Source organism: Sardina pilchardus, chromosome 17, assembly GCF_963854185.1.
Source record: "Sardina pilchardus chromosome 17, fSarPil1.1, whole genome shotgun sequence".
NCBI lineage: Eukaryota > Metazoa > Chordata > Actinopteri > Clupeiformes > Clupeidae > Sardina > Sardina pilchardus.
This window is the reverse complement of record NC_085010.1, coordinates 2,843,068-2,869,276: the sequence shown is the minus strand read 5'-3', so window position 1 is coordinate 2,869,276 and position 26,209 is coordinate 2,843,068. Positions and strand designations below refer to the sequence as shown.

Genomic DNA, 26,209 nt, shown 5'->3' with positions numbered 1-26,209 from the left:
CCCCGGCCATCCACTGAGCAGCAGGCTTTTGGAGCCAGAGCTTACACCATGACATCAGCTACAGAGAGCACACAACGTATCGGGGACCCTGAGAGCATACTAATGTCAGCTTGGATAATGTTTTTCTGTAGTTGTTTTTGTATTATAATCCTCTGACACCATAGCATATAACCCATGTCTGAAAATTAAGGTTTGAGGTTATTTGTATTTATATTATGTTTTTGTACTTTCATCCATTGAGGCCTTAGTATACGGCCCATGTCTGCAAATTAAGGTCTGTTGTTAGTTTCCAAGAGGCTGTTAGACTCCTTTCTATCTGCATGGCTCTGTCACATGGTGTCTAGTAAAGTTTGTGAGGCGCCGGTTGTTGTTGTGATGCGGCCTGGTGGGAGTGAGAGGACCTGTCACCACGGCGACGCCGTGTTGTCTTTTCAGTCTGCTCCTCCACCTGCCCTCAGAGCTAGCGACGCGTCGTCCCCGAGTTTGATATTTGTGTCATACAATCCTCCGAGCTCCAGCTCCTCGCAGGCTCACACACAGGCCACGACTATTTGTTCCAGAAATAAACGCACAGAAGCGGGACACAGTCCACTGGAGGGGAATGTGGAATAGAGTTAGAGATCGGGATAGAGGAGGAAGGGGAGCGAGAGAGAGAAATGAGATTTCAATCATTTTAATCTGCACGAGTTCTCAAGGTCTTGGAACTGCTGTAATATCCCCATGCCCCAGCTGATGCAGTCTTTGTCCTTCATTCTTCACTGGAAACTGCAGGAGGTCAGCTCTTAAGTAGGGGAATCTAGAGCTGCATCGCAACAACCTCTCTACAAGAATACATATTGTATTACATGCATTTTACTGTGTACACATATATTTTTCAAAAATATCTACAGATAGCAAAATTTAAACATTTTAAAAATACACATTTTGGATTGGCTTCCTTGATTGGCTTCCTTAATTCTGAACTGTGCAAGAAGCGCTGTGTTCTTTAATAATTCCTGACTTTTGAATGCCTTTCACCAGCCCCCTCTAAGAAAATTATGAATGAATAATTCAAAATGTCCCTAATCCAAGAGAGTGGCGTGTAAGCATTGTTTTGCCTCTTACTGCATAAACGCTGCCTCGCTTTATCAGTCATTTCATGGTCTCTGGCCCTTGCTGCAGCCAGAACAATGTGTCAGGCTGCTGCTATTGATTTCTATTAAGAGTGGAGAGAAAGCGCGAGGAGGGCCGCTTTTGTCAGGTAATCTTAAGCAGCGCAACGACTTGACTGATTAGGAGCACTTGTGGAAGTAAGTGCTGGATGAAATGATATCTCCTCAGGAGGTCCACGTATACAGAGGTGGAGTGTGTTTGTTTGCCTCCCCGGTGTCTGCTACAGACACTGATTAAAACCCAAATAATAGCTGATGCTAGGCGTTGGCGGTGACTAACAGCACAAGGGGCGTGAGATTGGATCTCTGCATGGCATTTGTTCCTTGATAGTTCAAAGAAAAATGCGGGGGGTGAGAAAAGGCTTCAGCTAGTCTCAGATATCTGTGCTGTGCTGTGTCTGGTGGCAATCTGCCATCACTGCACTATGCACGCGAAGAGCCGTGCCGAATTTTCAGGAATGTGGTACATTTCAGCTCTGTCACAATGAGATGTCTCGACCGCACAACTGGCCCTTGCACCCTGTGTCATCATGCACACACATACAGAAGAGGAGACAGGTGTGCAGTGTCTCTGGAAGAGTGGAGAGATGGCATTGCTTATGGAGGGGAAAGGGCATGCTGGCAAAGGCCAGCTAGTCTTGAAGGTCACGGTAACCCTGGCACTGGGTTCTTTGTGTGAGATGAATTAAAGTGAATCCCGTAAATAGAAAAGGCCCTGCAGTTTCATATGCCTGTCACATCACAACAACCCTCTCACGTTTGCTGTACCTGCTCTCATTCGGGATCGCATGTCAAGGCCAGATCAGTGCGAGTATCAAGGGAATTCAGTCTGACATGAAAGGAACCGAAAGGAAGAACAAATAAGCAGTTAAACAGTTATTTGGAAAGGTCAAATTAGTTCGAAGTTAAGTTCAAGAATGAAAGTTTTAGCTGAATGGATGTACTGTAGCTTTTTGTCGAGGCTTTTCAAGCTGCGACTCGGTGCTCTCAAAAGCTCCCTTTCATTGAGGCTGGAGAGCACTTTACCCCATGCATGTTTTCTATTGACATGCCCGACACTGTTTCCATCTCCCAGGAACAATGTAAGGGAAATACTGGAGAAATGTCGAGCCATCACAGCCAACTTTTCACTTTAGCTCAAGTCTCGACTGAGCGCCAGTGCGTTGGCGGCGAATACGTTGCTGAACCTAATGCAATGCTATTCCTATAGGGACTTCTTATCAAAGTAGTTTTCAGTTGCTTTACAAAAATGGTGTTGTTGGGGTTTTTTTCCCCCCTCTGCAGCGTGACAGGCAGAAATGATATGAAAAAGAGTGTGCATCCCTGCAGGGCTGCATCCTGACATGTGACATGGGAATTAGCATAGAAATAAAGAGAGTGGCGGACCAGCTTCCTCTTAAGACAGAGGCGTGCCATCTATTAACATTTGTTTTGTTGTGGCTGATTTTTTCCTCCCACTTATTTTCTTATTTTTCTGGAGAATCTAAAGTAGGGATAGAAAAGTGTTTTTCATCTTCCGCATGGAAACAATTGTGATTTTTGCATTTTGCAATGCAAATGCGCCAGCGTGTGGATACATTTACATGTATATACAGTAAGGAGTGCATTTAATCAAAAAAGAATGAGATTTATGTTAGGTCGCACATGTATGGGCCCAAATTATAGAAGTAAATTGGGCATGCCGCACTGGTCTGGGCTTCTGTTTGCAGAGACATCACTCACAATCCCTCCAATAATGAGCTACTATGTCTTCCTTATGTGTGCTGAGAAGTGGGGAAATACGCCTCAAACTAGAAGCACTCATTTCAGTTCTAGGCCAGGAGCACGCTATAGTAGAAGCTCAAACGAGCACTAGCAGGCTTACGGAATAGTCCCTCCTCGCTAATAAATGGCGTTAACTTTGCAGATGGTGTATCCAGCCCCACAGCTTGGTATATTACCATAAATCTGGAAATAAAATGATGAAGTGCTTGCAGGTGTTTGTTGGGTTCTCATCTGTTGATTATATCAATGATTATTGATGTCCTATTAGTCTAATCCTCTGTCTGTTTTCTTTCTAATTAATCAATAATGAGCGGCGTTTTGGAGCTCTCAGAGCCGTAGAGGAGAACTTGCAGCTGCTACTCTATACTCTTTCCATGCGCATGTTCAGCTGCATTGACTATTTGCCATCGATATTGTTTCGTCATTAGAATTGATCTGATAGAAATAACAAGTTGCAGTCCAAATAGCACACATTCCCATAGAGTGAGGTGTGCCCTGCAGGCGTTTCTCTCTCTACTGCCTCAGGACACAAAGGGCAGGTATGACTGAGCACTATTATGAGGAATAAAACATTAGAAATCAGTGAACATGTTCACAGCATCAGGCAAAGTGCAGTGTACGGGGCATTAATAAACGATTAGTCTAAAGCTTTGCTAAATGAAGTACCCATGGAGTACTCTTGTTACACTGATGAAGATCCATGAAGCAGCAAGTATTGGATAGAGACCCTGCACTGGCCCATCCTGTGAATACTGTGAATCCATTTTCATATTTTTAAAATTCATATTGCGGAGGAACACTGCCTTAACATGATGCATTTAGAAACATTTCTTACATTATTTATGCCACAGATGTTTTGCTGTGAAGAAGTACAATGCATCAAATGACTTTTTCTCTCTAGATATTTTTTATTCTTGTTTGTATTTTATGTGCATATTTTAAAATATTTTCCACAATTAGCATATAATTTCTTGTATGGCGGGGCAAGAAGAACGTGTGGAAATATAACACTTTATCCATTTTACTCAACATCCATAAAGCATTAGAAACACTTTTATACATGTAAAGTATTCGTAATATCCTACAGCGTTAAAGTCTATGTTACTATTTAGATATGATTAGACTCAAATAGTGCTCTGATGTAGCCCCATACTCAGCTGTTATTATGGCAGTGGCCTCTATAAAGAACCAGATTCGGACATCAGGAGCATTATCAAGATGCACTATAGATAATGCTTTATTGCCCACTCTGATAGCTCAAGCTGGACAGACGTGTACTATAACATTGTAGTATATTACAAGCACAGTGATTACCATGTAGAAATAATTATATGTCGACCATTATGTGGCCTTATGAATACAAACCAATTGTACAATCAATTGTATAGCCAATTGTTTATAATGCTTGGTAAATACTGGATTTAAGTAGCATGAGCAATTTAATACATTTTCCATTACAAAAAAAAACATACATTTATACACAGTTTTGGAGACTTGAGTGTGATTATTATGCTTATGAAAGCATTTAATATGCGTCCGGATAGGATGAAAATGGTAGAAATTGTATATAGTTTTGAAATGCAGTGGGCAGAAACATCACTGTTCTGGCTTCGGTTTCTATTTCTCCCTGTTACTGCCTGCTCAAAATATGCCCCAAAGGTTAACAATCTCAGAACATTACCTTCAACACCTGGCATGCAGTCAGGGACACCTCCCTCACCTCCCTCTCACTATGCCCTCTCTGTTCTCTCTCTCTCTCGCTCTCTCTTTCTCTCTCTCTCTCTCTTTCTGTTCTCTCTCTCTCTCTCGCTATACACACTATGAAGCCCCATATTTTCATTCCTGCAGTGTACTGTGGGAATGCTAACTTGCTCCCTCCCCAGTCCTCTCTGGCCGTACTCCTGCGTTCCTCTTGAACCCGTGCTGAAACCCCGCTGGTACCTGGAGGCAGCGCTGCTCTGCCCCCTCTCTGTGCCCACCGCGCCAGAATCCCGGCTCCTTTTGACGCCTCGCCATCGCGCCTCTCTGCCCGCGTTTGAAGTACGATGGCCTAATTGGACGGGAAAAGTTCCCTTCTGCAACGCTCTTCCAAGAGGTGCCTGGGCTTGTAGGCTGCAGGGCGCTAACAATTAATAATTACCCCCCCTCCCCCCCGAGACCCATCGTTTTTCAAAAATCCCTTCTGGAGGAGCGTGCCGAGCAGAGCTGGCTCCGCACACGTACACATTCTACAGAAATCGCTTTCAAAAATGTGCGCTCGCGGTCTCTCCGGCGTGTCTGTGCAGCGGGCCGGCCCTCTTGATTCTAACTTTAACCCGTGTTATTTGTAGAGAAGCGCGGTTCTAATGGAAACACCGGCAAGAGGGGCAATCAGTACTCCATTGGTGTGTGATTGCTGCTCTTTGTGCCTTTTACAGAACGCGATTGCACACTGCTGCTCCATCAGATGGTGAATACCTGCCATTAGCTGAAAATGGATACAGGTAGTTACCACGGCAGGATGGGGTGACGTGTTTAAGATGTGCTGTGGTGACACCCTCGAGTGTGTTGATGTGCATAATTCATTTCAGTCCCTTGCTGTTAGTGTGTGACTTGAGCTCTGCTGACTGCATTGGTCAGTGTGTGGGGCGGAACAGCGGGGGGGCCTGGACGTTCCCTGAAGAGGATGTCTTGTGATGGACTAGCAACATGGTGGAAGGCAAAGGCGTTTGTCAGGGATGTCCTGCAAGCGCGCCTGACGAAGATGTGCGGAGAAAGAGAATGTCGGAAGGTCGAGGCGGCCGCTGTAGTGTACTCTGTAGCCAGGGAGTCTGGAGAGCGGTGCTTGTACATGATAAGGCAGAAGAAATGAGTCTTCCTCTCTCTCCCTCCCCCTCTCTCCATCTTCTCTCTCTCTTTCTCTCTCTCTCTCTCTCTCTCTTTCTCTGATTGCCCATGTTCGTTATGCATTTAAAACAGCTGTGATGTAGAGCCGTAAAGGGAGTTTGCCTCCTTCCCTTTTCCTTGGTTACAACGTGTTGTTTTGTGTGATGCCTGAAATCATAATTTGGCTTGGTGCATATAAAAGAACACCACTGTGATTATTTTTTATTTGCCTCATTAAAACAGTAAGGGAACAGCTGCATTTACATGAGGCACAAGTATAATGCCGGGGCACTCTATTGTGACTGAAATTATAAAATGCATAATTAGGTAGTCACTGTCGTCTTTTTTCCCTGTGTGGAAGTGCTCTTCACTATCTGCAGTGCTCCACTTCTATTGTGCGCTACATTTCCAAACAGACTTCTTTTGTTTGGGTGAGTTGTTTTTTCTCACCCGTCTTTTGTAATTTATCTTTATTGGGTGGGTTAACAATTTCTACCGAACATGAGTAATTTAATAATTCATGCATTTGTAGCCTTGTACTCTTCCTCCACCTGTAATTGCCGCAGTTGTTCAGTGTAGCTGTTCAGTGAATTGAAAACAGCAGCAGGGAGCGGGCCTTTGGAGATAGAGGGAGGAAGGGAGGCTTCCCCACACCAGCTCCTGAATGGAACACCAGACGACTTGTCAAACGCATCTAGAGAGGTTCTCTCTGACGTGGGAGAGCAGAACGTGTGTGAGAGTGTGTGGCTGTGTGTGTGTGGGGAGGGGATATGAGAGAGAGAGAGAGAGAGAGAGAGAGAGAGAATAGGCACAAGTAGAACTGCAGTTGTATTTCTACTCTCATCTAATTGTTCTCTGAAGCCCTGCGGAAAACTGGAAGCCGGCGCAGGCTTTGTCCTTGGGATGGTGCAGCACGGCAGTAATAAAAGCAGCGGCGGTGTTGGGCCCCCCCTGTGCACCAGGACGACATACATCATTATCCCACCCTTCACACATCTGGTCCAATGGACCTGTGTTTTGACCGTCGAAAGTGCACATCCTTTGTTATCACGCAGGGCAATTTCTGTAAGAGGGTGTTATGGTGTATTGCTTGGCAGAAATAATAAAAGAGCTGTAGTGACAAGCATGTGAAAGAAAAATAAATCCATGGAAAAAGTGCAAGGTAAATGAATACAAATGATGTCTCCTTCAGCAAGGAAGAGGCATAAATCACTTGGGGATTAATATTGGTTGCAGATGCAGGTTTCTTTCATTAGGTTATAGAGCTTCAAAGTGGAGCCATTATGATAACAAACTCAGTGCGCTGTGCGGGGAGTTAATAGTGTGTTCCGTCAGTGTCGGCTGTCGACCCGCTGCGCTGGCGTGAGATAAGAGTGCCCAGGTGCTGCAGCCAGCAGGACAGTCTGCGCGGTCACTAACGCAGAGCGCTCAGGAGGAGGGGGAGGGGTGGGAGGAGGGCGGAGCCTTCAGCGTAGTGACCTATTAGTGGCCCTCAGCCTCACCTCGCCTAAACTTGGGTCAAGTGGTCACGTCCACTGTGGGTCCGCTCGGTTGAAGCACTTAACTTGGAAATATCAAATAGTGATCCAGGCGTCAGAGTGGGCCGCTGTGTACATTGGACTTGCGCTGCACTCAGTCACCCTGGAGAACGTCTTCAGAGTTCAGCAAATACAAATAGATGCCAATGAGTAGAGTGACGGGGACTGGGATGGAGGATCTGTGGTCTTATGGGGGCCCAGCGTTGACTTCATGGCACCACTGCCTGAAGGGCGCTAGGGATAGTCAATGGTTAGGGTATTGGTTGAGGTTAGGGCTATAGGCCTTGAGGTCGACGGTGGAGGCCCAAAAGACAAGTCAAGCACGATAGAGGGAAATATTTCCTGTGTACAATTTGTTCCTCCTCCTCTGTCCTGTAAATAGGCATTTTTTTAACAGACAGAAAAATGTCGCATCTGCCAGAAAATGTGACTCACGCTTCTGCTGCAATGCAATGTCACATCGGAGCAAACTGTACAGACTCACTGAGCGCTGTGTAATTAGCCCTGGTTCAATAGCTTTGTCTCTCTCCCCCCTCCCAAAAAATACCCTACCTAAAAATAAACACAGCAGTAAAATGCCAGAGCACCAGAGACATGGCACGTTTGAAACAGCGTTGCTTGTGACACACAACAGCGGCGGGGTCCAGCTGTGAGGGGGCCGTGAACAGCCCCAGTCATCTGGAAGAATTATGCCCCTCATTAATATTAATGATCTCATGTGCATGCTGTAGCCAGCCTATTGATGAACAGCGTGTTTGTGGAGAGCCAAGGTAATGTGTTGGTGCATTAGAAGGGAAGGTCGTTTGTGTCTCCTATAGATTTCTTTTGTCGGTCTCGTATGTTCTGTAACAACATTGGAATGTACTTTGCTCATAAATGTATGGCACTTTGTGATATTATATCATTTCTGAGAGGGTTGCTCTGGTCGATTTCTTTCCCATGTAGGATTTCACAGCTCACAGAAATGCAGCCAGTAGGTTAGCATGCCCTAAAAGGATTTGTTAGAGATGCCACAGTCAGGCCTGCAGGTCTGAAAACAATAGGATGCAAACATCCGGCATTTGTGATGGGTGAAGGCTCATCCATCTCGGATGAACTGCTATGTCATCACAGCTTTTGAATGGATAATGCATCCACAGAGGGAGATGGGGCGAGGGGGGGGGGGGAGGCACAGAGCCCGCTGAGCAAAGGAAAGCTAATACCTGTGGGAAGCTAGTCGCATCACAAAGCAGAACAAACTCGCTATGAGAGGGAACATGGGGCCTGAGGGAGCTTTTCCACCAGGGACTTACTGTTAGCATAATTCCAGTCACATATTTGTGCTAGGGCTTTTTTTTTTTAATCCAGGCTAATGAATGAATAGAAATTGCTTTATTGTGCCAGTGTTGCATATGCCTGGCACACTCTCCAGCTCCTGCTATAGCCTACTCGCAGATATACTGTCAGAGGAAGTGTGGATCTGTTGCTAGGGCAACGGCAGAGGAGCTTTGCTGATTGGGTGAGACAGGGCTCAAGCCTGGCGTTGTTGAGATTTTAGAAAAGCTATGTCCTGATTCTTCCCTCCCTAAATTAGTGTCGTCCATCACTCTGGGCAGGGGCTTTTAGGATGGGGAAAACTCCTGACAGTAAGCAGGTCTGATTGGTCCTTTCCCCTCCCAGAACGGACATGATCTCCATTTTCATGGCGGTTGCAAATGGATGAATAACTGCAAACCTACCGGAACTCATTCCATGATAATCCTTCACTGGCTGCACTAAAAAATACTATTTCGGGGTGAAAGTAGTTTACAAAGCCTCATGTGTTTTGTTGCCTTCTTTTTTTACAACTGAGGGCAGTTGTCTGGTGTGTCTCTGTTGACTGTGACTGCTGTGGCTTTAAAACTGCATCAAGGCCATGCTTAGAAGAGAGATCTGTTCGTTTGTGAGAAAGCACAAGAAAAACGAGAGTAGGAAAGACAGAGAGAGAAAAAGAGGTAAAACAGGAGACGAGAGAAAAACAGACAAAGAGGGAAAACGATGGAAAGTAAAAATAAACAGGCAGGTATTTGGCTCGGTGAACGGCGCTTGCCGAGTCGTTGAGTTGCCTTTGAATTTGTCCAGGGACAATGTGGCGGGAGGAATAATACACCTGCCAGTCCCAGTCAGCGCCGGGCCTCTGACAAGAACATTCTGCTCTCCACTTAAACACAACGTGCCATCAGAGCAGAACAGCGGCAGCAGCCAGCTCCCCTCTCCCTCTGAGGATTCTAAAAGCCACCGCTTGAGACTGGGAAAGTTCATTCTAGTTCGCAGACAAAAGAATGAGAAAATGAGAGAGAGAGAAAGAGAGAGAGAGAGAGAGAGAGAGAGAGAGAGAGAGAGAGAGAGTCTAGTATCACCTCCTTCTATAGCCTTCATACGTCTCTGTAGGGTAGCGATTGATTGGTTCATTTGGTTTACAAAAGTGGATGGCCGAAAACTTGTTTCCTTAGACTCGGATGACAAATGAGCTATTGATTAGTTGTGTGCCATTCACTGGAACTCTGCCCTCTCAGTGCATGATGGAGCTCATAATGGCGTCTCCCAGAGGTGTTGAGCTGTGATAGGCCACGCATAGTGAACGTGTATGACCTACCCTATGTAAACAGTCCATGATACATTATTGGCACTTCTGAAGTTCATACTAGTGCGTGGAAAAAGGCAGATAACATTCAACCGGACCCCAAACAGTGGAGCCTGTCAACCTGTCACCTCAGAGGTCATATTTATTGTCTGGTCTTTGTAAGTGATAGCTTGTGGTTAATCTCGCCCATAGTGATTATTTTCTGCTTACTGAGATCTGTGCGGGAGAGAAGCCACAGCTCCTGCATAGCTCAAAGCGTCACAGTGGATCGATGGGAATCGGAGGCGGTCAAGAGATCAAGCGGACAAATGGCTTGGTTGCTGCCAGACTTGAGACACTTAGCATGAGCAAACCTTGGGGCATTGTTGCACTAACCTTTGCTATTGATTCAAGCTGATTCTCTTAAATGTCAAGTTAGAACTCTAAGGCACTTGGGCATCCAGTGCACATTAGTAGGGTTGCTGAACACCATAGTGCTAAGAATCCTTAAGCACCAAAGATAATTGTGAAATGTCATTATTGTTTGGTGGGCATATCCAATTACCGTGATTAGCATTTTATGGTGGCCTGTGACGATGTATCATCACAGATATATTAATCAAGCCATTGTTGTGAGCCAGACAGCTCCTGGGCCTCAGTAATGCAGAAAAGCCTAAAGAGGAAGGTTATCATGGAAATCCAGGGCTTTACAAAGTTTGGAAAGTATCTAGCAAGAAAGACATAAGCAAAATTAGGGAAAAAGCAGGTCTAAAAGTGTGTAATAAATAATGAAATACACGGAGGCTGTGCTGAACGCAGAAGGCATCGGTGCTGCTGCAGCAACAGCAGGTTTTGAGGGAAAGATCAGACAACATCAGCGGCAGGGAGCACAAAAGCTTAGCAAAGCATTACTCTAAATACATAAATAATGCTCCCCCACGGCAGGCACAGGCCCCACTCATTTATTGTCTCAATAAAGCCTGTCTGCTGGTCTCTGCGTCGGTCATCCGTCAGAGCCCGCCTTAACTGGGTCAAGACCACTGGGGCTCAGGAGACCGCCAGCGCCTCTCTATCTTCTGAGCCGCTCCACAGCTGGGACCTGGATATTGCTCACGCTTAATGGAGACCTTAACAATTCATCGCCCCAGCTCAAGTCATTTAACCATTTACCTTTAAAATGCGCAGTGCGGCCAGGCAATCAGAGGAATCGCGGCGCTAACCGCTACAATGGATGACTGCAGGCGAGAAGAAGCTGTGGCAAAAGCAGAAGGGAAAATATTGAAAGGAAATAAGAAATAATATTGTGCTACTAAGAAGGAATTGTTGAATCAATAGATTGTATGTTATGAAATATTAATCTGGTATGGGCATGCAAATATGTTTTGCCTCGTATCATCTTTATAATTCTTTTGTAATATCTGTCTCCACTGCAGTGGTAAGCCTCGTGGGTGATCGCGACCACATGGAGACCAACTGTAATGTCTCTCTCGCACCAATCTTAAATGTGACTTGAAATATTGTTTGAGGTCTTATTTTCCACAAATAGGACTTCTCTTCTCTTCTCTCCAGTAAGCCAGAATGAGCAGCGACTCCTGAGGTTTAGCGAAGTATTGTGTGAGCAGAAGAGAATCTACCCCCAAGGAGATCATTTGCTCATTTCTTTGATCTAGTTTCTATATTTGCTTAGTAAAATCTAATGACTGCCTTCCCTGCCTTTTTATTACACTACAAGATGAGTCTCAGATGTAGTAAAAATTTTGCAATCTGTGAAGTAAAAAGTCTGCATTGTATAATGAATTAGAGAAGTGGTGGAGGTCAATGGAGATAAATTGGCTTCTCGGTTTTGAAAGATGTCAGATGGGGTGTGCTATATCCTAGGGGACCAAGTGTGTGGCAGAGCAGTGTGTTTTCCTCATTAACACGAAAAGCATGCCAGCAATGCCACACATCTGTCGGCTAGATTATGAAGTGTGCTGTACGCATACTGTGCGCACCTCTCATTAAGGTCAGTGTCACTTTCACAGGTTCCAGTGCTCAAAGTGAACTGAGTAGACCAGCTAGTCTGTAGACCAGCTAGTCTGTAGTTTTTGTTTGTGTCTGATCCTGGGACTGTGCGCTGAGAGAATGACATTTTTTTTCTTTTTTTGCGGATGCGTCTGCTGACACAGGTACAGTAGCTGGGGGCTCTGTGGTCCGGCGCAGATGCACTGGGCCTCTCTGACAGACTGCGTTTATGAGACGCTCTCCGTCGAGGAGGCTCCTGTTCTGGTTGACATTTCCTCCGCTGGCTTACAGCGTCTCCAGGCTGCGGGGGGAAATGTCAGAGCACATCTGTGAGCCGGAGATATCACTCAGGATTCCATCTCTGCGCCGCGGGCCCTTGTGTGCCTGATGGCCCGAGGAATCGCTAACAGGGAAATGGGCACAGCGATCAGTGGCAGTCCAAATGCCCTGCTAATTAGTCACCCAATTGGCATTTGCAAAATTGTTGTAAATACATTAAAAAGCTAAAAATTGTCATTAATTAAGATGACATCTGTTACAAATGGACCCTGTCATTTCCCAGTTTGAAACCTTTGTCTAAGTCATTTGAGGGAAAAGTAGTACAGACAAGGCAAAAGTACTGGAGCTATTTCTATCAATAGACCATTGCACCAATTTCCTAAGACTTACTAAGCTCAAATGAAGTTGCAGAGCATTAGTGTGTCATTTCTGAATGAGCAGAGCCAGAAATTACATGAGTGCAAAAACCATTTGTGACACAATGCAGCTTCTGCAGAACCTCAGGCTTTTAAGCGGCTGACAGGTTTCAGACCAGACATTCATCAAACCCACCAAACGGGCGGAATAATCTCATGAAAATCATGCAGTGGACTGTAAGGAGCAGGGAATGCTGGTGGCTAATTACACAGAAGGATTTTTATTTTTGTTCGCATCGCACATTCGACACCCTGAACCTGCCAAGTGTCTTGCCTCCGTCGCAGGCCGATTGCACAGGAGCACACTTAATTAGGCTGGATGCTGTATGTGGTTTAAAGAAACATGAAAGGGTATTTTAGCGATGAAAGCAAATTACTTTGCCTTTATGGCCTTCTTTTGGATGCTTTGAAGCTCTTTTGTTTGACCATATCGCTTTAAAAAGGCTCCCGACGAGCTCTCCTGGAGAGCATTTTTTGGGGTGCGAGGGTGGAGGGGTGGGGGGGGTACATGTCCCACCCGACAACGCGGGGGCGTTCTCCTGCTGCAGGGGCAGCGTAACCCGGGAGAGAATGGCGGCCGACAATGGCCCGCCGTGTTCTGAAATGCCCGTGTGAAATTAAGACACACCACATTTGCTTAAAAGGGTCTTTGAGCTGTCATTACTGCGCGGGGGCTCCGGCGTGAATGTTAATGCCACCGAGCTGTGGGTGGGCACAGGGCCAGAGGCTCCCAGGAGAGGGACTCCAGCCACCAGGCCTGGGCTGGCTGCGTGCTCTCTGGGCCTGGGTGTGCTGCTAAACCACCGCGTGGTCACTGATTATACCGCTGCACTGATACCTTATGATAGCATGATAGCCTGGAATTAGCTCTGCCACAATCATGCTGAGTCTCTATCTCTCCGCGGGTCTGATGGCTTGATTCGAGGTCCAAGAGCAGGCGTTGGTTTCTCCTGCCTCCGTGAGTGAGCTGTAAATAGTAAAAGCACTTAAAGGCACCGCGGCGTGGTTTTGGACTCGCCGGGTCTGATTACTGCAGCAACACAGAGAGCATTACGAGAGTGGAACCTGTGAGGGGTCTGAGATTAAAATCTAAAGAACTAAACAAAATGCGTGTTCAAACAGCGGCAGCACAATAGGCGTACTATAGCCCAGTATCAGTAACACTGGGGCCCAGTAGCGAGTGCTGATGGTGGCTGTTCTAGCTCAGATTTATTTGATATAATCATCAGATCACATCTTAGCCTCAACAAAGGAGCAGCGGCTCTTGCCTCCTACTAGGCCCTGCTCGACGCTAGCATTAGGCAGGATTTATTACCCAGGGTTCCTGGCTGTTGACATGAGTGTGATATACCATTTCACTGAGATAGTGTCCCACTGAGGGTGTAATGATGTTATTCCCCCTCTTATCACTGCAAGATGAACTGTGCACTGATGCCTTCCCAGAGGCAGATTACATTCAGGTTGTTTTTATTTCATAACAAGTGCTGCCCCTCTATTTTGGCGTATTGGGCCATTGCTACAGTGAAGAAATTAGCTGGAATTGCATTGGAAATAATTTAATGGATTAAAGTCCCACCCAAAAGTCTAAATTAACTGGAAGAACGTGTCTGTCATTGATATACAGCATCAGATAAGATGTCTGAAATGTGGGTTTTAAATTCTCTCCTGTCCTCGGAGAGCAATGCCGGTCCCCTCATCCTGTTTTATGGTCAATTGGATTAATAATTGGGGCTAACAGGCTATCACAATCAAATTGCCAGACGCAAAACAGTCCAGGAGGACGTATTACCTTATTAAATAGATCTCACACTGTGGCTTTATCATCTATCGTCTCTGGCAAGCTGTTATTCAACTAAGGATATTAGAGAGCTTCTGTGAACTCGAGGAACACCTGTGATGAAAATGTCAAGGACGATATCAATAGTTACGTTTTGCAACAGAGGTCCAAGCTAGCTTGTTTCCTCATTCTCCTGAATGATCTTGCTTTGTCTGTCTTGTCTCTCCATCAACACACAGACTGCCATATCTGAATTGGCCTTGCTCTCTCTCTCTCTCTCTCTCTCTCTCTCTCTCTCTCTCTCTCTCTCTCTCTCTCTCTCTCTCTCTGAGCTGAGCTCAATTACTTTTTCTCCTGACACATATCCATCATGAACTGGGCCTCGGCTTTTTGTATTGAATTGATTTATCTGTCGGCTGCTCGTGAGCCGGTGAATGTAGAGCGGGCTCAGGCCGGGATAATTGAGTGCTCTTGTGTGGTCATTGTGTGAACAGCAGCACGGAGCAGAACACCAGTGGGCCTGAAGCTGCTTCGCTGCCTTGATTACTGGTCCTTTAAATTCCTCCATTAGATTCGCAATTAGGAGTGATTGTGCCTTTCTTGTCTCCTTGAAGCGTTTGAATTTTCACACACTTGCAACTTGCCAAATGTAAATCCAGCCTGGTGTCCTAATTAGCTTAGCGTCTGATTGCACAGCCCTGCCGCTCACAAAAGACAACAAAACTGGAATCTGAATGACATATTTTTACAAACAGCGTTAAAGAAGAACTGGGCGAAAAAATCTGCAATTAACCTCTGTGAGACAGGGCTCTACATGTATGTGTCTGTGGATCACTTAGATCACTTCAGTAATTATTCCATTGAAGTGGCTTGAATAACTTTCCCCAGACTATGCTAAATTATGATGATGACTAAGATGATTAGATAAATCTTCAGATGTGAAATTATCAACTATGAAAACACACTTATTGTCCCAATAAGACCATCATTATCCAGTTATGTATATGAAATTATAAATGGAATCCAATTAGATATAGTCATTATTAGCATGGAAATTATTAGAAGATAAGTGTTTTTCATGAAGGGGCATTCATGTTTATGGCCGCCAATTTTGTCAAATATAATATAAGCCAAAAGTAGTACATGATTAATGTATTCATTAGTAATATAGTCGTGTTCATCCAAATATAATAAGTGTATGGTGTGGTATGGTCTATAACGTTTAAGCTAATGATGTAAAATGCAACACAAATAACCCGTAGACACTCCTCCCTCCCCTTTTTCTTTCTTTTTTTCTTTCTTTCTTTCTTTCTTTCTTTCTTTCCCTCTCTCTCACGATCTCCCTCACTCCTTCCCTCTGGCACTCTCCAAGGGCCAGTTTTGGTGTCATGATATGCAAATGCAGGTGTGTTAAAATGACCTACTTTTATAAATAGACATTTGTGTATGATCAGCCCTACCTCAAACAGTCTCCAAATAGACTTGATTAGGGAGAGACTGTAGCACTAGATTTTGATCATATTTCAGTACAGCAATACTATACTCTGCGTATAGAGCCAGTTGTATAGTAAGACATTGACTGGTTTGCACACATTTGGGATGAACAAAAACAGATATCGAGATTCAAGTCGTCTTGTCCAACATCAGTGTCCGACTTCATAAATTCTGCATGAATGGTCAAAAACTCCACAGACCCTCCAAAGTGGTGTGGAAAGCCTTCCCAGATGAGTGGAAGATGTTGTGGTTACAAAGGGGGGACCAATTCCATATGAATGCCTATGGATTTAGAATGGGATGTCATTGAAGTTGTTGTGGGTGTAAAGGCAGGCGTCCCAACATTGTTGTCCGTATAGTGTGTTTCATGTCCTTTTTGTGCTGTTGTAGTGATACTGACACAGGTGCTGTGTGATTCTCCAACATTGCCGTTATAGCTCATGTCCTGCTTTACTTTGCACCTTATGAAATATGAACAAACACCCTCCATACTGAAATAAAGTCTGAGTCAGTCCGTCCTCACTTTAATAAGTGGAGATCTAGCTTCATAAGTGACATGCGGCTATGAAAGTGTTCATGCTATTTCCGTATTTTGACATTATGACTGTCAGGGGCTACTGGGAATGCGTATAATAACATTTATAATTACCTACACAATGATGAAAATTCAGAGTAGTCTTTTTGATTTGATTCCAAGGCATGTCATCAAATCGATCCCCTTGTGTACTGTATGTCCATGAAAATCATAATAATAAATGAAATTCAGACGCATGCGTTTGTTGTGAAGCAGCCATGTTTCTTTCCTCCTGTCTGAGGGACCCTCCCCTGCACACTCTCTATTGTGTGATGCCCTCTGCCTTCACACACACACACACACACACACACACACACACACACACACACACACACACACACACACACACAGAGGTGCGCTGCTGGGCAAGGTCATGCTTTAGCGCTGGCAAAATGCCCTATTAGTGCCCGCACCACAGGTGTGGGCTCCACCACGCTGCTCTGGAGCCACGAAGAGCTGAACCGCGGGCGTCAAGTCAACCACCTGTCAATTAAACGTGCTTATATCGGCCATGTTGCTTGTTTGTTTTAATGCACCGTATCGTGGCCCATGTCATTAATTGCTTCTTCCTCCCTCCCACAGCCCGTATTGTCAGGACCAAACAATGGTGTGAGATGATTCCCTGTCTGGAGGACGAAGGCTGCGACCTGCTAGTAAATAAATCAGGCTGGACTTGTACACAACCGGGCGGCCGAGTCAAAACCACCACGGTGAGTCGTGCTGACACCCTCATTAGACAGGGCCACTGCTCCTCCACCTCCACAGTCCGACCAGGACTTCCACTCTATCCTTTGCATTTCACAGCACTTAGAGCAAGTCATTAGCATGCCCTAGCCTACCCCAAGATCCCCCAGAAGAACAGAAAGCCTCACACACACACACACACACACACACACACACACACACACACACACACACACAGACAAAAGAAGAAAACCAATCCCTCCTCATCTCCATTTTTTTGAATAACACTGCAAGAGTTGTTTATCTTTTTATCACTGGCAATTAGGTTGAATTAAGCGGGCCCTTAACGCTAATGATTGGAACAGATGGGCGATCACGGCAGGTATGTGTGCGGAGCCGCCCTCTGTCCCAGCGCACGTACTGCAGCCCACGGGCCCCGCGCTGGCTCTCACGCCGCCATCCCTAATTAAAGCACATTCATTAGGATTCATTCGTCATGCCATGTTCTCATCCGTCTACAAATGTCACCCTGTGAACTCCAACAAACAGGGTACAATATCAAACGTATCCGTCACATTTTAAGAATAATCAAAAGTGTCTACATGCAGGAAAAAAGACATCAAGAAAAGTCCCCATTGCATTTATAATTCCATAATTTACCATCCTTCAAACAACAGACATTTCAGCCGTAATATAGCACTGATCCACCCAGACACATTAATCATAAAGTATCAATAATAAATGGTTGATCCACTCTGATGCAAAGCAGCTGTACACTGGGCCATCATAGTCATTTACCTTTTGTATTGTGTGTCATTCCCACTCAAACATGGAAAAGATGATATTGATGCAATTGCTTTTAGTGTTATGATTACTGCAGTGGAAAATACAGTAAATGAATCACTCGAATCGTTAAGCTGTGTTTTGAGATTGTCTCAGAAATGCGCCCAGTGTACATTACATCTTTATTAAATTGAGAATGATTTGTACCAGTGTGTTGAGAGAAAAAAGATCCACATCTCAAATGGTGGAGGCTAAATGCATTAATCTGTTATTTATGACAGATTGGAGGTAGAGAGAGAGGAGCGGCTGAAGCTGACCTGATGTTTATCAGCCTGCTTGACGTTGCCCGTGAGCTGACAAGTATTCATACGCGTTCCATATTTCAGCTGGGTGGTCAGTGGCCCAGTCAGGTGGCTTAGGAGCTGTCAGCCTGGAGACTGATGTATGATCCATCATGCCAGGGAGGGATTGCCTTTGAAAAGTCTAGAGCACGTCGCACAGACTTTCTCTCCCTCCTCTCGGCCATCTCTGTCTCTCCCTCCGTTTTCTCTGTCTCCTCTTTTTTCCTTTTCTTCTGTGTTCCTTTCAGTCGTGCGTCTGTGCGATGTGTGGTCTTGACATTCTGCCGGACAGGCGGGCGGGATTTGGGCATGTCGAGTCCTACTTGTCTGTTCAAACGCTGTGTGTGTGTGTGTGTGTTGTGCTGCCCTTACTGCAGTGTGCCCTGCCCTCCCCACCACAAACAAACAGCAGCTCATTTGTATTCACGCTGGATGCAGAGAAGTGCTGGGCCGTTAGTGAAGAAAGATGTTCTGCACGCAAAAGTGTATGAATCAAGAGCACTGTCAATGACTGGCTTGGCTGTATATGAGAGTGTGTCATTCACAGAGCTGCCATCCATCACTGTCTGACCTTACTTGCAGTACACGCGCACTGCCAAATATTAGCCTTATTCTAAAGCACGGGCCAAACACTGAAGAGGCCCACCTGAGAATGGAGAAGAATTGAACTGGATTGTGCTGCGTGCCTTTTGCTGAACGTCACAATATATCACATTTTAGACAATCAGAGACTGTGCAGAAACTCGAAATTACTTTTGCGTCTCTTCCTCAAAGCTTTTTTGGAAAGCTTATTGCTTTCTCTGCATGACATTATTATTAAGCAACCATTCCCCAGGTACATTGTTTTTTACAGTGCATATATGCAGTGCATATTTGCATTCTTAACCATGATCTCTGATATTTCACTTTGCTTGTTACCCATTTTTAAACCCCCCTGCTGTAGCAAATGTGACTGTGCTATAGTAACCACCTCTATTTTAATGCCATATTAAGCAGGAGAAAAAGCTATTTATCTCTGCGAGAGCAGCCCATGCAGGAACAAATGTTGATGGAACACTCTAATCTACAGAGCTATCTGAAGAAATCCGAGTGTGTTTAATAGGCAGAGCCACGCAAAAGACCTTGACAGAAAACGCAAGTGTTAAAGAAAGAGGGAGGGGCTCCTGTCATTATTAGCATGAATGCCATTTAGTGGTCATATGTAAAACATTTAACCTTTTTGAAAGGTTTTACAGCTTTTTGAAAAGTATGGCAGCGCAAGCCAGATGCACACCACAAACTGGTCTGAAGTGTCTCTGTTTTCACATAATCCGTAGAAAACACGATTTCACATGATCACCATCTATCTTAGAAATGGCTCGTCTTGAGAGATTTCAAGGCTAGTAGAGAAGTTCCTCATCCCTCCCGAAGAATGCCTTGTTTTCGGGACGTAAATAATTGTAACCCTCAGCACCTCTTGTAAGCATCCATTGTGTATGGGCTGTCATCTCAAAGCAACTCTGCTCACAGCATCTAAGTCTGGAGCCATTTTGAACAGCATCTTTGGGCGCTGACGTGTCTCCCGTCAGCCGTTGGCATGTGAAGTGAAGCTGGCACAGGTATTCTGAGCCTCTTCTGCACGTGCTCGCAGGGTCTGGAGAGTGTCTGGAGGATTTGCCGTCGGTGTATACAGCCCTGTTGTAGCTAATGCAGTGATTACAACTGCTGCAAGTAGACACTTAATCAGCCATTCTATTACCTCCACAATGATTGGGATATTTAACTAGTGAACGGAGACCTGAGCCAGTGGTGTGCAGTGATCAAAATGAGGCTGATTACTGTAATCAGGGCTATTTCACAGCAGACATGCAAGGGGAGTCTGTTCATCAGCACCGCTTCCACACTTCAAAGTCTCAAGTGAGACTGTTTTTTAAAAGACCGTCTAATTTACACCAGCAAAACACGGCGTCTCACATTTTCGCTGGAGATAGCAACAGATTGTCAGCTTCACAGATTCTCTTGTGTGATTCTGAGATCAACAATCAATAAGTGTGACACATTTGGATATGTTTGTTTTCGTTCTTCCGTGTGTCTGTGTGCAAAAGCGAGAGTGAGTAAGAGAGTGCTTGTCCAACAGTCTATAAAAGAGCTATTTCGATTGGGGTCGCGTAAATGCCCGCTCCGATTGCGAGGGAAGCCGCAGATGATGGGCAAGCCGGCAGTGTTGGTACCGGTATACAGCCTCGGTAATTGATCCCACTGGGCCTGCTTGGCACTGTAGGACCCATCCAGAGGAGGGCTTTAACAGAATCACCACAGAGAGGACAGCTGCTTCTCCATGCAAACAGACTCAGCCGCTGCAAACCATTAGCTTGCACTGCCAATTCTCATCTGGACAAGCCAAGTCAGCAGTCACTTCCTGCTCCTCCATTTTGAGCACCTTCAAGAGTGCAGCAATAATCACACAAAGAGCATTTTACTCCATTTGAAAAGTGGATGTATAATTTAATTTATGACCAGCGTTGACCATATGTAAATTTGGGTTTTAAAATGTGCATCCTTCAATGATCGAATAGCTATTGTCATTTGACAAAGGGAGCCATTACTTAAATGTTCTGCTGTTGCCAAGCAAGGCTTTATTGGATTTGGCTTTGACTTGTTCCATCTTTCATAAAAGGGAGACAGAAAAAAAGCCTCCTAAAGAAGATGTAGCATATCGATGTTTAAAATCCTTTATCTCCGTCATCATATTTCACTGGTACACCCTTCACCTGTTACTGGTACATGGAGCAGCTCAGTAAGTGGCCGGCCTCCGTGCTCCTTTACAGCCAGGGTCAGTGTTGATTCATTCCACAGCTCCAGCATGACCATAAACCTGCCAATTGCCCCCCACCCCTGTGATTTCAGGCTCTATGACGTGATGGGAGTCCCACTCAAATCTCACCTCCTCTCTCAAAATATGGCGGATCACATTGCTGAACCTGACAGACAGCCATTCTCAGCCACTGCTCAAGAACTGACTTTTACAAAAGCAACAAACTGCAAACCATGATGGGCCTTAACAACTAAATAAGGTACACACACACCGCTCCTCAGGTCCAAAAAAATAGGAAGTAATTCATTAAATCATTATTGTACTGTTGTATGGCCATAACATGTGTGACTAAATGAATTGTAATTGTAAACTGAATTGTATTATTGGACCCATGACTAAATGAATTGTAATTTTAAATTGAATTGTATGATTGGTCATTTCTCTGACATTTCCACATTAATACATCCTGTTCTATTTAACTGTATAGTATCCCACCAAATCACTCCCATTATAGTGAGAGCTGGTGGAAAGCTCTCCATTAAATGGTTGCCATTAGCATTTATGAACTGCTCATGATTATTATACACTACATCATGTATGCATATGCAAGGATTTCTGAGCCTGCGTTTGTAAATCCTCTCCATCCGTTGCGCTGACATTTTAGGATGCAGAGTCATGCGAGTTGACTGTGTGTAAATGTCAGCTCAGGGCCATATGCCCAGAGGCTGTTGTTTACCATCCAGAAAACCCAGGTGGAACCCTCCATATGTGCTGTAAATAACAGTCTCATTTTTTGGCTCCAGTTTCAGTGTCAGGATTCTCAGCTCTCTTTCTTCAGTTGTGCCATCATCTCACCTTGCAAACAGAAAAAGACAGACAGATAGAGAGAGAGCAGCTAAGGAAACAGGGGGAACTAGAGAGGAAGTGTGAAGGAGAGAAGGGAGAAACATGTTTTAGTAAGAATGTGTTTTTGGGTTCAAGGGAAATTCCTCTGAAAAAGGCAATAAATATTGATCCAGAGTTCTGTGACGAGACGGTTTTAATCATTTGGAACTAAAATAAATATGAACCTCATTAAATTTTTCAACATGGCAGACTGTCACTGCTGTCTCTCTGTAGTTGTACAGGTAGATACCTCAGGAAGTGTCAACGATGTGTATGATCAGGGCCAGGACCGGTTCTTTCATTTAATCCCAGCCATTTCTCACAATGATTTTTGTTTGCTTGTGTAAACATTTCATCCATGCACGGCTCAGTGGCTCAGCCGGCCGTCTTTCATTAGTAGAGAGATTAGCGGGAGCCGTGCTCCTCGGGGCTAAAGCGCGCACATTACGCCACTAAAGACAGGGGATGCACAAGCGGCGCTTCCTGCCTTAGGTCTGCTTTAACTCATTTGCGTCCACGCTCCCTGGAGATCAAATGAAGACACCTTACTAAGCATTGTCATTTTTTCATTCGTTTGTGTTAAATTGCATAAGAGGTAATTACATGTGCATCGCTAGAGGGCAGTGTGACTCCCATAGCCCATGCTAATAGCGGCCTCTGTGCTGACAGAGACACAGCATTTGTGGTGGTCTTAATTACCTGAGGGCCACCGTAGTGTATTAGAAATGACATGCCCCTGTCTTTAGCCTCTATACTCTTGGGTCATTTCACTACTCATCCACTGGCACCGACATTATCCTATTAAATTGAGCTTCATTTAGATCTTGATTGCTCTGTCCCTGTTGTTTTATCTGAAGACATGCCTGTGTTTAATCTAACACCTGCTTCTTTCATGGCAATTTGCTCTCAGTGCAGTTGTCAAGAGTTCATTTTTATAAATTAAGCAGCATGCAAGCTTGGAAGGCTCAATGCTTTTATCTAGTTGGCCGGGAACCATACATTTACCAGATGGTGTGGAGGTTTCCAAATATTTCTCCAAGCTGGCAAGGCCCCCTCTCCTCAGAGTTATATTGCTATTACTCTGATAACCTTTTAGATGCCAAAGTGTTTGAACTCTCCAGCACATTTACCATCAAAAGTAATTGTCATGTTAAAATGTAAGTCTCACCAAACAGTGTGCATACAAAAGAGTACTGCTGTGGGTTTTCCTCCGTGGGACTAAACTTGTGTTGTGGTTGCCCTGCAGGTCTCCTAACAGCGGCAGTGGCCGAGGCTCCTGAGGTTGGGGAAGCTCCGACTGGACTCTGTCACGCTGCCTCCCCCGTCCACACCCACACCGCCCCCGCTGTAGATAACCTGCTGTCATCAGCTTAACACGCTTGTCCGTCTTCCTGTTTGTCTGTATGCTTTGTAAATGGGCCGCGCCCCCTAGTGCCACGGAGGACTCCAGCTTCATGTAAAGCACTCGGGGTGCTCGGTCTGCCGGACTACCATGCCTAGTGATCAGAACCGATCCGAGAACTGCAAGTCCCCCATGAACTGACCCTGCTGGACTATGAATAATCTAAGACAATAGCACTCAGTCTGGAGTGGACCTGTGCTTATGAACCAACTAAAGACTGTGGACCTGGCTAACTGCTTGTGCTGTGACTGGCCTTCTGCTGGAGTACACCTTTGGCACTCTTGACTTTTTTTTATTGACCAAAGAGGGAATCAAGTGTTCTGGACAAGAGGGCCAAATAGAGAGTGAAATATCCAATGGCAACCTTTCCCCAACAGATGTCTGCCCTCGCGTAACAGTGCGTCCAGAGGGCCGGCTGACCTGTGCTATAGGACTTCACTGGACACATGAACACAATCAAAGGAGTACCTTTAATACTTTGTTGACATTTTTCTTGGACTTAACCCAACACTGTATTTTGACGCTGGAGTTGTAGAGACAGTATACATATATATGTATATGTGTATAAAAAATCAGACTTGCATTTTTCGGTAGCAACACCCGGAACAATTTGCAATAAGCATGGTTGGTTACTGTAAAAGAGAAAAACCACTGATCATCCGACAAAAACAGAATATTCAATAGTCATTTCTGATTGCCAGATGATTGCCAGAAAAAAAGGTCATTAAATGTATTTTGAAAGACCGAAAGTTATATATTTAACAGTTTTATATGTTGTACCTTTGTAGAGAACCTTATTTAACATGAATAATGTGGTCAAATGGCAGTCATAGAACGTCAGTGAGCTTTGCTCCATAATGCTGGTCTGTTCTGCTCTTTCTTTTCCCCACACCAGTAGCAGTTCTCTTTTTATACCCATTGCAGAACTTGGCCATCTGTCCATATACATCAAAAAGAGGAAAAAGGACAAAATGTGAAAAATTACTGATCATGGTGAACTGAACTTTATACCCCACTTTAGTATCTGGAGTCATGGAAATTGCTATTTGCTATTGTATTGTAAAGGTGTGGACATTTGACTCATTTCTTTATGGATTTTACCTAATTTATTTTTGTGCTTGTGTTTGTTGCACAGTGCCGACCTCTAAGTGATGACACTTGAAGGAAGAATTAAGAAAGTCTTAGAATCATTTACATGAGATACTTTTTTATTATGAGATATTTTAAGAATAAATCGATTGCGTGAAAGAAATATCACTTGCTAAAATAGAATTTCAATATACATGGGTCACTATTGATCTTACTTTGCATATAGTTTTATTTGTTGGAAATTATATTCTTTTATTTTGTGAAATGCTATATTGAAAAGAACTGCTGCTTTCTATAGAAGCAATCACTATGCATTTGACGAAGTTCTGCGAATGATTGTCATCCAAATGTAGACACAAGCTATAAACATCACATTTATAAATGCATAATACACACATAAATTAATGACTGATTGGTTCAAATTGAATGTTTAATGGGAACAGTCATGCTGGGATTTGATTACAATAATCATGAATATGGAATGTATTGATGCTGCAAGATAAAGGCTCTCATTGAGAATGGCAATTAGGACAGAGAGAATGGCAGTTAATGGACATAATAGAACCTCATACATGTGATGACTTTCTCTGATAGGAGGCATTTCAATCAAATGCAGAACACACAGACAACTTGCGCATTAAGCACAAACATTTAGCGACTGTCACTGGCATTTTTGCAAGGATGGAGGACATGCAAAAGACAAGCAATTCACTGGCTGGTATCCCCTCATATTCACAACGCATATTATATAAGTATTACTCATGGTATCTGCCAATGTAGCGCCTTACAATATGTACCAGACTTGGCTTCAGTGGCCGTCCAGAACAGAGGGACACAAGACAAGCCCGGAGGCCAGGCGGAGAGCCACAAGATGACCGTTTCCTCCAGCAGCCCAAATAGATTTGAACTCGAGGGCCAGACGGAACAGATGCCTCTGCTTGTGATTAAACTCTCGCCCTCTATCATTAACCTCATCCTCTCCCTATCTCCCATGTCCATGCAGTTCCCACTAACACTTGGCTGACGCACCTCTGAGAGTGCAACTGTTTCTTGCCAACACCAGCTGGAAATTAATAAAGTTGTGTTGACTGTGGAAATTCTTGAGATGCAAATAAGCTCCTCAAGGAGTGTAGACTCTCTGTGTAGCCTGAGTGTCAAGAGAGTTGGAATATTTAATTATGCCTGATTGAATTCCAATAATCTGCCCCATATCCTTGAGGTTTGTGTGTTAGAAGTCATGCCTTTACACATATAATTTGATTAGGCGAGTACAATGCCGAGTTTTCCTAAAGCTATGGTACAGTCGAGCACAAAGACCACCAAAAAAGTAGTCCTACCCTACGCACCGTGGGGAGTCAAAGTGGGTCATATGTTAATAGAGGAAGTCTGCACAGGAGTGTGTATTTCAGTGTGCGCGCGTGCACGTGTGTGTGTGTGTGTGTGTGTGTTTGTGTGTGTGTCAGAGAGAGTATGAGCCTAGGCAGATATCAGGACAAATCATTGCCTGTGCCATATCTGTGTAATGATATGTTGTGTGCTAGTGCAGCTGATTATTTGCATGTCCTGGCGCTGCTCTTATCGCTCCCTGGCCACCTGAGCGTGATTGGGCGGTGGGTGGCGGGTGCCCAGGGATCCTCCGTCTGGTCTGTCATTGAGGTGCCCTACAGAGGGGGCGCCGCCAGGAGACGGCCGGCCAGCCAGCCCGTGCTTTACAGTCGGCCGTAAACCGGCCGGGAGACTCCTCGCTTTACAGCGCAGATAAATCTCCACAATTCCAATACTGCTGCA

The 26,209-nt window shown here is 44.7% G+C and overlaps 1 protein-coding gene across 1 annotated transcript in view; it reads left to right on the top strand.

The window, feature by feature from the left end:
- LOC134062214 (chemokine-like protein TAFA-5) overlaps positions 1 to 25,434 on the top strand; it is a 42,949-nt gene extending 17,515 nt beyond the window's left edge. Inside the window, exons 3-5 of the mRNA XM_062518158.1 lie at positions 17,026 to 17,153; positions 21,138 to 21,304; positions 23,177 to 25,434. Of these exons, the coding sequence (XP_062374142.1) occupies positions 17,026 to 17,153; positions 21,138 to 21,146 (137 nt within the window). The 3' untranslated portion in view covers positions 21,147 to 21,304; positions 23,177 to 25,434. The remainder of the gene's footprint in view (positions 1 to 17,025; positions 17,154 to 21,137; positions 21,305 to 23,176) is intronic.
- The last annotated feature ends 775 nt before the right edge of the window (positions 25,435 to 26,209 follow it).